Below are 13,741 nucleotides of genomic sequence, written 5' to 3' on the forward strand. Positions count from 1 at the left end.
TTTTTGTGTTTGATTTAGTATTTTGTTGTGGAATTGTGGTTAACAAATCTGGAAGCATGTGTTTGTGTGTGAAAATGATATGAAATTTGGGGAAGTGGTTGTTTTATTGGGATTAAGTGATTACTGTAGATTGAAAGTGATGTAGAAGAGAAATCTGGTGGTAGTTCTATAGAGAATTCGAAGAAACAAAGGTCTTTGGATTTGCAGACACTATATATGTCTGGGGATTCGAAGAAGGGGAAGGTTTCTGTTGGGGAGAGTTATGTTGAAGAAAAAGAAGAAAAAGAAGAGAAAGAGTATAAAAGAGGTGTCATTGGACAAGCCTGAGCCATCTGGTAAAAAGAGTAGGAGTAGTAAGGATGAGGATCATGTGAATGGGGATAGTGTCGGACCAGCTGAATCGCAGTTATCATCATCGAAGTTGGAGAAAGGATTGGATTACAGCAATCGGCTGAGTGGATTTTCTCTTAAGTTCGATATTAATGGTAATGTTATTCCAAGGCGACCACGTGGTTTTGTGGGGGCGAAGTAAGTTTAATAACAGTTGAGCTTTGCAGTTATCGAGGGTTCAGACTTCTGTCATTGGAAATGACAAGATAGAAGGTGAACTTGACAAAACTGAGGGTGATCAGCTTCTAAAAAAGTGTGCCTTGTCTGGCGGAGAAGCTAAAAGTGATGAACGGAGTTCTAAATTACCTAGTCATTCAGCTAGCAATGGTGTTACTGTCAAGGTAAAGAGAAAGAGAAGTGCTGACGATTCCCGAGAAAAGAAAAAAGATAAGGTAAGTTCAAGTCAGGATGCTAAAGAAGATGGTCATGTAGTTGTAAATAATGGTGAAACATCTTCTGGAAAGCACCTGAGTACTCGTAACAAGAGAAAGGATTCGTCATCTAGAAGTAGAAAATCTGTAAAGAATGATGTACCATCTGGAGATAATTTAGGAAGCTTTTGTCAAGGTTCTCTGAATGATGATGATGAGGTGAACCTTGAGCAGAATGCATGCATGATGCTGTCGTCGATATTTGACCCTAGTTGTACAGGGTTTTCTTCAAAAAACATCTTCAGCAACGCAATCTGCTGAACGATTATCTTCTTTACTCACTTCTGATCAGGATTTTGTTAGTCGAGAGGGGAATTCCTTGACTGGATCAGAATCTGTATCAGTTGATACTACTAGCAGAGTTCTACGACCAAGACAGGAGCTCAAAGAGAGGGGTATTTCTAGGAAACGCCATCATTTCAATGAAGTTTTTCCTAGGGACTTGGATGCTCACTGTCTATTGAACCGAAGGATTAAAATCTTCTGGCCATTAGATGAGAGTTGGTATTATGGTCTTTTGAATGATTACGATCCAGAGAGGAAACTCCATCATGTTAAATATGATGATTGAGATGAGGAATGGATAAACCTAGAAAGTGAGAGGTTTAAACTTTTGCTTTTCCCTGGGGAGGTACCAGGAAAAAAGAAAGTAAAAAAATCTGCAAATGCTACAGAAAGCATTGACGAAAGAAAACTTGACTTGGTCGTAGATGATGACAGCCACCAAGGTAACTGTCCGGACTCTGAGCCCATTATATCTTGGTTGGCTCGATCATCTCGTCGAGTAAAGTCTTCTCCTTCCAGGCCATTGAAGAAACAGAAAACATTGCAGTTATCTACACCTGTTGTGTCATCACCGGTGCATGTCAAAACTGACGGCACAGGCTGGAATTTAGGTTCCTTGAACAACTGTATAGGCAGGACAGATAATGATGTTCTATTGCCAGAGAAACTGATTGATCATTCTCAATTCTTTTGTCGAAAGTCATAGCAGCCCCAATGATGGAAAACCTGTTGTTTATGTTCGAAAACGTTTCCGTAAGATGGATGGACTTCCTGTGTATAAAGCTGACAAAGCTTACGTAGCTGATATACCTACTGTTTCTGTAGCACCGGTTATGGATGAATTACAGAACTACAAAGCCAGTGTTATGTGCATCCCTGGCCCTCAGAGTGAGAAGTTTCTGTCTGCAATTGATAATGAAGGGGTGCTAAGGTTACACAGGCCATTGCTAGAAGCTAAGCAATTCAGGGTGGAAATATGCCTACCCGTTTTACCTTTGTTGCTGCTTGAAGCAGAACAGAGTTGGTTATCTCGTTCTGTTTGACTACTGTAGCATGGTGCCATTATGATAAGGTGGCCAGCTTTTTTTTTAGAGATGCTTTTTGTTGATAATGTAGTTGGACTCAGGTTTCTTTTATTTGAGTGTTACCTCAACCATGCCGTGGCCTTTATTTTCTTTGTCCTAACATTATTCAATCAAGCTGATGAAGAGTGGAGGTATGAAAGTCTTCAGTTACTTGTAACTTCAGTAAGGTTTAGGCTGTCTTTTATTCAGGATTCTAGGAAGCAGCAATCTTTTGCATTTTCCTGTTTCTCCAAACTCAAAAACTCAAAATGGTTATACCTGGACTCCAAGCTTCAGAAATGTAGTTTGCTTGCTAGGCAGCTGCCTCTCTCTGAGTGCTCATATGAGAATATCAAGTCCCTCATTTAAGGTATTTCTCATTCTCAATATGATGTGTATGGTTGCTATATCTTTTTTGTTCTTCTTTCTGATCTGTCTTATTAAGGTACTTATTGTTCTTAATTCTATAGAATATTGGTAGGAATGTTTGATATTTCTCCTTTTTCATCTTTCTTCTGTTCTTTACTTTTTCCCTTCCATCATTCTAGATTTTACTATTTTGTTCTTTACATCCATATGTTATTTACATCCATATGTTATTTACTTGCAGAAGAAGTTGGTGCCAGGTTGTCTCCCCAAAGGCACCTCGACAGAGTTCTGCAGTGCAAGGTTTACTAGTTCTACTCTTAGTTCTGCAATGAAGCTCGGAAGAGTTCCTCCTTTTGCTCTTTCATTTGCTGTTGCACCCACTTTCTTCATATGTCTACACCTTAGGTTACTCATGGAACACAACTTTGCCTATGTTAGCCTTCAGGATTATAGTTCTATAAATGCTTGCTAGCCAGTTAAAAATGATGGCAGCCGGGTGAAGTGCTCTGAGATCGCTGGCTCTGAGGATATTGCAGAAACTTCATTTACTAGAGCTATTTCTGCAGGAGGGTCATCATTTGCTGAGTGGCAGCTGGGAAGTTTGGCATGTAAACAACAGCTGGAGAGTACGCGTGTTCCATTGAAGTCATCTCAAAATTGTCAATTAGATGTTTCCCGGAGCCCTTTCACCGCCAAACATTCTGAATTGGACACGTCAGATGTGACTGTTGTGTCAAACAATTTGGAATCTGATGATCAAGTACTGGACCAGTTTGTTGGATCTCCAAGAAGAAGACATTCTAAGAATTTATCTCACCGCTTGTCTAATGCTCGGTGCCATTCTGGTTTGGTGGGGATGAGTGTTGTAATTCCATCATCTGACCAAGTTGAGGGACTATCTGATGGAAAAGAAATTATCGTGGGAGAGGCATGTCATTTGAGTCTGAATACAGGTGATGACTTGATTTCCAGCCCAAACCATACTGTTACAAGTGATGTGGTACGGAGCTGTAATATTACTGGAACGGGTGATCGCCTGGTCCAGAGTCCCAACCCTTCAGGCCCAGGAGGTTTGCCACATCGTAAAAGAAACAACTCTAGTTCTTCTCCTTTTGGAGAAATTTCTCCTGTATGGATTGATGGCAAGGCTAATTTTACAGGGGTGGGTTTGGCAATTGCCCAAAGAAACCTCGAACGCAGGTGCAGTACACACTGCCATATGGAGGTTATGACTTCAGTTCAATGCACAAAAATCAAAGCCCATGAACTCTTCCTTATAAAAGAATTAGAAGAGCTAGTGAGAAGAAGAATGCAGATAGTTGTGGTGGTTCGCAGAGAAATATTGAGTTACTAGCTTGCAATTCAAATGTGTTGGTTACTCTTGGGGGGGTCAAAGGGTGGAGAGAATTTGGTGCACGTATAGTCCTGGAAATTGCTGGTCACAATGAATGGAGGATTGCTGTCAAATTTTTTGGAATTACCAAGTATTCATATAAAGTTCATAATGTTTTTCTACCTGGCTCTACCAACCACTTTGCGCATGCCATGATGTGGAAAAGGGGGAAGTTGGGTCCTGGAGTTCCCTGACAGAAGCCAGTGGATGTTGTTCAAGGAGTTGCATGAAGAGTGTTATAAAAGGAATATACTTGCTGCATCCGAAGTCACTATTCCCGGTGTTCGTTTGATAGAAGCCACTATTCCCGGTGATCGTTTGATAGAAGAAATCGAAGATTATGCATCCGAAGTCTCCTTCATTCGCTCTTCACCAAAGTACTATCGACAGACAGAAAGTGATGTTGAAATGGCTATGGATCCGTCACGTATACTGTATGACATGGATAGTGAGGATGAGCAGTGGTTATCGAAGAATAATTTTTCTTGCTCTGGTGAGAGTAAATATGAAGAGATATCTGACGAATTCTTTGAGAAGGCCATGGACATGTTTGAGAAAGTTGCATATGCCCGACATCGTGATCACTTTGCGCCTAATGAGCTGGAAGAGCTGATGGTTGGTGTAGGGCCAATGGAAGTAGTTAAATTCATTCATGAGCATTGGCAGAATAAGCGGCATAAGAATGGCATGACGTTAGTACGCCATCTCCAGGTACGATTACATTGAAATTAACTACTTTAAATTACGCTAACAGACTAGTGCCAGCATGCTCCTATGTCGGTACACATGTAGGCTGTTATTAGCTGCTGAAAAAATGTATTTGACAAGTGCCAAATTGTTTGACTGGCAGTCTTGTCATAAACTTATAATATTTCTTTTCTCAACAAGCTTAGATTTAAACAAACTTTTAAGGGGTTAGAATCCATTATCCTTGGAATCTATTACTTGTGGGATTTGACCAAGTTTGGTAGTTTTCCCCCCTGCAAATGGAGAAGGGACAAAATTGTTTATGGGATAACTTACTTAACAAAAGAATTGTTTATACAATATTTCTTTGACTTTTGCTTCTTTCTTCCTTCTTAATAATCTGGCGTCCCTATGGTCTCTGGACCAAAACTATTAAAATTGCAATGCTTTTTGTTTATTCCACAAGATGGTCCACTTCAGTTCACAGTACTCGAGCATCTCTTTGTAGAGCAATATATTCTACTTTAAGTGGGCATCACATTATGCCCAACAGTTTGACTTGGTTAATATGGACAATGTTTTCTTTTCCATTTTCTGTGCATGCCACCTTAGCGGAGTCTGCGTTGCATCACCTAGTATCATCCATTGACCTCCATAGAATTAAGAAACATTGTCCATATTAATAATTTGTCTTCAGTGTAGAAGAAGATGCGTAACTGATTCTGTAGTTTGTTCACAGACGTAGCACCTGCTGTCTATATCTCATCCTTTGTAAAATTAGGACGTGCCTTGGTTTTCTGTGTCTATTTTCCATGACAAGTTCTTCTATGTCCTTGCTTGACTAGGATCTTATAACATGATTTACCTGTAAAGACTCCACTTTTACTGCTTGTCCAGTGTCTAGAATTACTTAAATTTACCCTTTCAATTACCCAAGAGTGTGGCCTAGTGGTCAATGAAGTGAGTTGAAAAACTCCACTTTTACTGCTTTTCTAGGTCCCTTCTTCTGTCTATTCCTCTATTTGGAATAGTTTGAAAAACTTCCTTCATATTTTTTCAAAACAAGACAATCTTTCTTAAGATGTCCCTCTCAACCACAATGCACACAAAGAAAATCATCAGCATCAGAAACAGTTTTGTTTTGAGGATTGTGTGGGGAATATTTCTTCTCACAGCCCAGCCCTCTTCTACTGTTATTACCCTGACTGATTAAATTTGTAAGTATTTTAGAGGAAGTAGTCCATTTGATAGATTTGTTCAGTTCCTCTTTTACACGGACCATGTCCCTCTCCAGAACAAGATTTCTTTCTAGAGCCAATTTCATCTTCATTTCAGCAGTTTGCAGCTTATTTTCAATCTCCAGCTGCAAGCTACTGGCCTCATTCTTTCCTTTAGAAACGGTAGTAGTCACCCTTTTTATCTTTTCCTTCAGTTCTGTATTTTCAGCTTCTAGAACAATCTTTTCTTTTTCAATATCAGATATTTGGGTAACTAGGCCAATTTTTTCATCTTGAGAGATGTCTAGACAATTGTTCATGAGATCATTCTCAGTCGTTAGCTCACTTATCATATCATTTAGTACAACAACCAGCTTTTTCAATTTACTAATAGAATAGTTATTTAAGTTTTGCTTGAAGTATGATAATGTTACCTCTTCATTAACATCTTCATCATCTAACTCTTCCATGAAAGCATCATCAGAGTGTTCAGAAACATCTAAATCACTTTAGGTATTTCCCCAGACTGTTAGAGCTTTCTTCACCGCATGATTAACCATTTCTATTCTGCTTGACTTCTCATGGACATAGTCCCCCTCTTTGTCTTTGCCCTCGAGAATGAGACTCTCCCATGTTCTATGCATCTCATGAACTTGATGATGCTCAAATAGTGCATACAATGTCACTACTTCAGGTTCCCTTGTCTCATTGCCAGTCATAAAATCTCTAGGAAGAATTTCCAGTATCTTAGAGACTTGCTTGCACATAGGGACTGGTTATTCAAGGAACATAAACTCATCTATAATGGTGGAGAATCTAGTACGCATTTCATGAATGGATTCACTTCTTTTATGGTGAAACTTTCAAACTGAGTAGTAAAGAGATCTAGCTTAGATTTTCTTGTTTCCTCAGTACCCTCATAAGTTGTTCTTAACAGATCCCAGATTTCCTTGACTGATTCACAAGATGAGATCAGATCGTATTCATTTATTCTAATGCCACACATCAGTAGCTTCCTGGCTTTGTGATTTTTCTAGACTAACCTTCTGTCAGAGTCATTATATTGTTATCAAGTTTTGGGAATGACTCTTGTGACCTCTCCATTTTTAACCTCCATAGTTGGCACATAAGGACCTTCACAAATAATGTTTCATACCTCAATGTCCTTAGCCATGAGATAGTCTCTCATTCAAATCTTCCACCATCTATAGAACTGACCATCAAAAAGAGGTGGCCTTGTGGGGGATTGACTTCTTTGCAGGTTCAGTGGTGTCGCCATTCCTCGTAGGAATCTCTCTCTTGGTGTTAACCAAATAGAGAGCCCAAGCTCTGATACCAATTGTTGAAATGTACGATCATTGCTCAAGGGAGTAAAACGACATGTCACACATGATTTTCAAATTGTTTTCACTAATCTTCTCAAGTAAAAGCGAAACACAGTTTACAACTGCAACCGTGAGATTAACACCCTAATCCCATACTAAGTAATATTCCTATTACTTAAATGAGCCAAAGCAATAATTCTATTGCCCACTAAACCAACTAACTCTAGTTGATCTAGACTTTAAGAACCCCCAAGGCTAACTTTAGCAACCAACTCCGATCTCCAAGACAAGAACATAAATGAGCAGCAACTTTACTGCACCACACATCAACTAACTCTAGTTGACACTCTTAGGCAACTCTACCCAAGACAACATCAAAACAATGATGTAAAAGCTTGACTAAGACAAGATGATTCGACTAACTAACTCTAGTTAATACGACTCAAACTAAAAACTTAGACAAGCACTGATCTACTATCCTTTATAACTTGGGAGTAGATTTACAATTTAAGCACATAAAATACAAAGCTCTAAATACAACAAGACGCTTCAGCACTCCATCAGGTCCCTTGTTGATATGAGCAGTGTTCTTCCTTGAAGATGGCCTTCACATTTCAAGCTTATGAATTTTCAGAGAAAATCCAAGTTTTTGTTTTCCAAATCTTGAGTTTGTGTTTTGGAGAAGAAACTATATCAAAAGGACACAAACTCATTGGGACCGCCCATTGGCTGAGAGCCTGCTTCTCTGGAAAGACATGCACCTACCACAACAGAGGTGGCAGTTTTTCTGACAGCTGTCTTGTCGTCCTTTTCACATATGCAGTCTTGCAGGGACCAGGTCCCTTGCAGTGTTCTTTGTGAGTTCTTGAGAAGACTTGCTAACTCTCTTTCTTTTTTGAATGAATGAATCTTCTTATTGTTTGTCATTTTGATTATATCGACCAAAAAGAATTATTGTCCGTTGGACAAACAACCTCATCCGTTTCTATTGGTGAAGTACGCTGACGACTTCACCAACCCGCTGACATGACAGCTTTACAGTTGTACATCATTATAAATCTAGACGAGAGAACTCTATCAGGGATCGGGTCCCTGCATTTGTGAGCCACTGAAATAGACAGTCTCGTCCGCTCTTCCTATTGGTGCAGTACACTGCACTTTTCACCTACCACCTGACATGACAACTTTACAGTTGTACCCCATTTGAATCTGGACGAGAGCATTCTGCCAGGGATTGGGTCCCTGCATTTGTGAGGATCATCAAAACACCTAGAATATCACATTTTCCCCCTTTTTGATGATGACACACAAATATTTCTCACACTGAGTTTATTCATTCATTTCCCCTGTCGTCAGTCTCAATAACAAGGATTTGGTTTCTTGTTAGATCCCTAAGTTTGTTAAATCATCAAAACTTAACATCAGCTCCAAACTAACACCTACATTATTGAGTGAGGATGTGGTAAACTGAGCCAAATGATTTTATCTTCTTGTATTTGACCTAAACAGGACAAACTCTGTGCGTTTCGGTCTTAGCCGTTAATCCAGCTACATATGAACTTTACTCCCCTTAATCCACGTTTTATTCTTAATTTTTTTGTGTCCGATTTCACTAACAACTATTTATTTACATTATGCCTTGTGAAGCAACAAAATATATGAGTATTAGATTAAGAGAACAACATATGTATGGTAGAATTTGAAAACAATCATATAATTAGGAAGATGTTCATATAATGTCCATAACCCTATAATGAAAACTTTTAGCCACTCATTATCTGATTACACGTAGAAGAATTCATAAACAATAATGAAAATAAGATTTAAAAAAAATTCTAGAATAATGATAAATATTCTTGCCTTTGCGAGTTTGCCCACTTTTTACTTCATAATTAGTCCAATTAAGTTCTTTTCACCTTCAAAGCATAAAACACTTTTCATAAGCTCAAAATCATGTGATCGAATGAAAACAAGGAGTATCAAGCTAGAAATTACTTGGAACAATGCTCAAATGTAGATAAAACATGACCAAAAAGAGTGAAAATTCACTCAACATCCGCCAACAAAAAAGATCTCAAGCAAAAACAAAAAATTCAAAGATCACATTTCAGCTCCCTTGAATGATTAGATCACCTCGTGCATTTAAATCACCTCTCTTTGTAATGAGGATATGCGTCTTCTATCCTCCAAGTAAGATTAAGGAGTCCTTGTAAGTACTTGGTGGTACAACTCCTTGAAATCTCATTACTAAACGTTTGTGGATGATGAATAAATTTAAACAAACAATTCTTTGCTCCAAGCAATTTGGGCACATCTCAACTAATTCAGTATATACATATATATATATATATATATTATACAAGAAACAATTTGCACACATCTCAAGGTAAGTACCACTTTCTACCACACAAATACCAAGTAGTTATGTTCCCCAAACGTGAGACAAATGACATTCTAAGAACACAATCGCCCCAATGTATCGATAAAATAGAAATACTACAACAAATAACATTCTCATTCACCAAAACCTTAGTTCAATAGGTACTAGCACCTATATGCAACACTTTTACACATAAGCTACTCTCTACATCTCCGAATACCATTCTCATACAGTAAAATTGTCCATCCAGTAGCTTTTTTTTTCTCATTTCTCTTCACTTTTTAAGCCAAGCTCCAAGAACTAGTCCATAGTGTTTTTTGTGTCCTAAAAACCAAACCTAGAGCCCTAATCTTATTCTACATCAGCAAAAACATGCTTTTGTGTACCAAACTGTTTGGAACTCGAACCATTGATGCTAATCATTCCAAGTTGTGGTAGAATTTATCGCGTTGGTTGCTGGTTGTAATGGCTCTTCTCTTTCTTCTTTGCTGCAGCAAGCTTGGAATTCCGTGCAGAAGCCTCTATTGCGGCTGCTCTTGCAGCAGCATCTGTCTCTTTCCCAGATTTCTTTTTCTTTGCCGAAGCCACCCTTTTCAGCCTCTCCTTCATATCCACTGTTGACACATCTTCTACTGGTCCAACTCCTCCAGTTTCCTCGGGTCCAGTAGTGGCATCTACATTGTTCGGCTGATCCTCTGATTCCTTCACCTCCTTGGATGCTTTGTCCTTCTTTTTCTTCTTCTTTGCACTTTTAGGCTCTATGGCCCCACCATTTTTCTTTTCTACATCTTCTGATGGCTGACCCTCTTTCTTCTCATTAGCAACATCTGTAATTATAGAGAAACATTTAGGAAAATCCACCTTCAGATACCTATTGAGTCAAACTAGGCATCTTAACCACATAATGACAGCAAGTGCTAACCAAAAGAAAAAGTAGTCCATAAAATGAAAAGAGAATGTGATATCAGTCTTAAGGAGGTGAGCCATCAATTTCATCACAATTTTTTTTGTTTTTTGATAACCGAGAAGTCCGTCTATGACCCGTCCTTTGGACCAATCATAGCCTTCTAAACTCGGTGGATAATGGAACCGCCCTTCTACCCTTCTCCACTTAAATACCGAGCTTCGCTTTGCATGGTGTGGGGCTTGAACATGAGACCTAAGCCACAAATCCTCCACCTTTTGCCACTTCAGCTAGGCCTTGGGGGCCAATTTCATCACAATTTCAATAACTATTTACTAAGGGAAACACCATTATCACTTATCAGTACACGAGGCAAAAGAATCACCAGGTAAGTCTTCTAGACCGTTCTTCTTTTGTTCCACCCCAAAATCAGCTAAAAGTACCTCCAATTCAGCAAGCTCCTTTTTCCTTCTCTCTTTCTTCGATAGTTGTCTCTCAGCTTCTTTAGGAGCTGGTGAAGCTTCTATCTTTTGGCCTACTGGCTCAGCATGTTCTGGAACCTCAGATTCGTGGTCATTATCCTCCACATCTTCATCTTCATCAAGAAGGTCGTCCTCACTTTCTGTTTTCTGCAAACCCAATTACAAATTTAGTATATGCGCAGTACCAACTCGAACAAACGTTCCAACTTTTATGGCAGCCAAATATTGCAATAATTTGTGTTATTTACTTCATTTTCCTTCTTTTTGAACTTTCTATTCCCTCATGAAAGAAAATTAATCCCTAAATATTGAAAGAACAAACAACACAGAAAACATAGACATGAGAGTAGGGAGTCAACAGAACAATAAATCATTAAGCAAAATGAACATACATAAGGAATAAAATATGCATGGAAGAAACTATTAACTTGTAAAAGTCCGGGAGTCCAAAGAGAAAGGAAACACTAGCTACGCTTGCAGCCACAGGCCCCAACCAAACATTCCAATTTCAAAAAAGAACATTTTTAGAACCAAAAAATCAAATAAGGAAGTCGTCTTAAAAGCCCAACATTCTCCTACAATGTGACTTAAACAAACACCTCAAAGCGATGGAAACAATCATCCTATAGGCAGTACCAACTATTGGAACTTGGAATTAAGGCTTAATTGTTATTGTTTCATTTACACTAAGTCGGGCCTTTGCCAAGAGTTCTCTTAGCTTGGCTAGAAACTTGTATGCTAGGGACTGAAGGAAACCACAGATGTTTTGATGTAATTTCAACTCCTAAGTGTTCCCTAAAAGCTAGATGTTTGGTTAACCTTTATAGTTGGGGTTAATCTATCCTCTGGTATTCACCAGCTCCTTAGTCTTATGATATTTCTTTCATAATCTCTGCAACTTATTTATGACATTTAACTTACTTCATCGAATCTGCCCCCCCGGATATTACTTCGCGCCGTTCCATAACTTGTACTCCCTCCATTTAAAAAGGAATGTCTTTTTCCCTTTTTGACAACTCTATATTTCAACTTTCCACATACATGTTTAAAGACCACAAGACTAAAGGACATTTTGTTTAGTCTAAAATCCCAAGATTCAAAAAAGTTCTCCACTTTCTTAAACTCCATGTAAAAGTCAAAACCAAACAAACATTGAAATAATGGACTATGTTAGTGTAGGAACAAGTTCGAGATAGAACTAGAACTGGTTGAGAAACACTAACTTGCTTGGAAATCAAATGACTTTCTATTGGAATTCGACAGGTCCTAAAAGAGCATACCACAACTAGTTCAGGGTTGAAAACACAGTAATTTAACTGACTAAACAAGACATAACACTGTATTTGCTTGTGGATTCTTCAACCACTTCTCAAATATAACATTGAATTTTTTCAATTATCAGAGAAGTTAAAAATACAATCTACCACACTTATATCCCTAACCTAAAAATCCAAAAAAATTCATATCCAAAGAACAGAACAATACCTCAACAGGTTCAAGTTTTTTTCCAAATTTAATGGAACCCACAAAAGACTGAAGAGGAGCAGTGGTGGCGTAGTAATCGTCATCATCTTCGACATCAACATCTGCCCAAGATTTCACCGTCAACGGCGCCGGAGCCCACAAAACTTCCGGCTCCTGTTTTTTTTCCGATGACCCTTTACTTTTCCCTTATCAGATTTCTTCTTTTTCCTCAAAGTATCAAGCGCCGCAAATACATTGAAATTTTTCACCATCACAGACCCTTCTTCCCTTCTGTTACTCCCCATCATTTCAACCAAGTAAACAAAGAAAAATAAACTAGAAGAAATTGGAGAACAGTCGTAGGAATGGATTTGTTCAAATAATTTTTTTAGGGTTTAGGGAAGTTCTTGATAGATAAATGGGGAGATAACACGAGTGAGAGAGAAGAAATAGAGGGTTATATAGTTTTGGCCTATTGTGATTTGCTCCACTAATTATATTTTTGGCAAAAAGCATAAATCCCGCCCTAAACGAATACCCAAAAGTCATTTACACAGTTTAACTAATGGGATGACCTATTACACACCTTAAGTACATAAAAGTATATTTATTTCCCCCTTCCGTCACCCAACCCAGGACATTATGCCTAGAGTGAGAGCCACTCGCCTCCTAGTTAAGTCACGTAATAAAATACCCCAATCCGATTCATTTGACCCAAACCCGTTTCTTTTCACCCAAACCGATTCTTTTCACCCAAATCCATTTTTTATTTTACCATAGTCCATTTATTTCACCCACCCGTTTCTTTTCTCTAAGAACACTAAAACCTAATCGAAAAAATTCATCTGTAAATCCTAATTTTAGCTAAAGATTTCTTTGATTTTGTGGTGTTTTTGGTACAATCGAGGCGTTCATCGTTCATAGTTTGTTGTCGTCTCCATATCTGAAAGGTCAGTCAAACATTTCTAGGATTACTTCATAGTTCATACTTTTTAGGTTAGGGTTATTTTGTCTTTACTTTTTCTTTCAAGTTTACTGTATGTCGTCTTTCATTCACATGATTCCTGTCACACCCCGAGACTACCCTCGAGACGCGAACACGGGACCTAGGACCACATGTGATCTCAAGCTAACCCTGCTGGCATGATCATGGGCATACTAAAGATAATAAACTGATGCAGAAGCTAAATCATAAATAACATGAAAAGATGGGGAATACCCATATACTATAACTGAGATATAAAAAAAACTGGTGAGTCTAATACAAAGAAGATATTAACTCAATACTAAGCTGAATCTAACTATGTCTGAAATAAGCCTCTAAACTGACTAAAAATGTTGGGACATGCC

The 13,741-nt window shown here is 38.4% G+C and overlaps 2 protein-coding genes across 2 annotated transcripts; both read right to left on the bottom strand.

Moving 5' to 3' along the window:
• Positions 1-9,864: 9,864 nt before the first annotated feature.
• LOC107062396 (uncharacterized) lies at positions 9,865-10,414 on the bottom strand (the record flags this gene model as incomplete). The annotated part of the gene is made up of 1 exon (XM_015312982.1): positions 9,865-10,414. A coding segment is annotated over one exon (432 nt), but the record flags the coding sequence as incomplete, so codon positions are not given.
• Positions 10,415-10,798: 384 nt separating this feature from the next.
• LOC102594473 (uncharacterized) lies at positions 10,799-12,696 on the bottom strand. Its single transcript, XM_015312986.1, has 3 exons — positions 12,661-12,696; positions 12,413-12,565; positions 10,799-11,074 (listed from the first exon to the last, which is right to left on the bottom strand). Exons 1-3 carry the CDS (start codon positions 12,694-12,696, stop codon positions 10,799-10,801), a joined length of 465 nt encoding a protein of 154 aa, XP_015168472.1.
• Between the last annotated feature and the right edge of the window lie 1,045 nt (positions 12,697-13,741).

The sequence above is a fragment of the Solanum tuberosum genome, unplaced genomic scaffold, assembly GCF_000226075.1.
Source record: "Solanum tuberosum cultivar DM 1-3 516 R44 unplaced genomic scaffold, SolTub_3.0 scf00225, whole genome shotgun sequence".
NCBI classification, from domain to species: domain Eukaryota; kingdom Viridiplantae; phylum Streptophyta; class Magnoliopsida; order Solanales; family Solanaceae; genus Solanum; species Solanum tuberosum.

Excerpts from the sequence above, each read along its gene's own strand:
- LOC102594473 (XM_015312986.1), bottom strand. The coding sequence starts at position 12,696 with ATGGGGAGTAACAGAAGGGAAGAAGGGTCTGTGATG. Across the intron at positions 12,566-12,660 it reads GGGAAGAAGGGTCTGTGATG|GAGCCGGAAGTTTTGTGGGC; the intron begins GTGAAAAATTTC and ends GAAAAAAAACAG. Across the intron at positions 11,075-12,412 it reads AAAAACTTGAACCTGTTGAG|AAAACAGAAAGTGAGGACGA; the intron begins GTATTGTTCTGT and ends TTGGGTTTGCAG.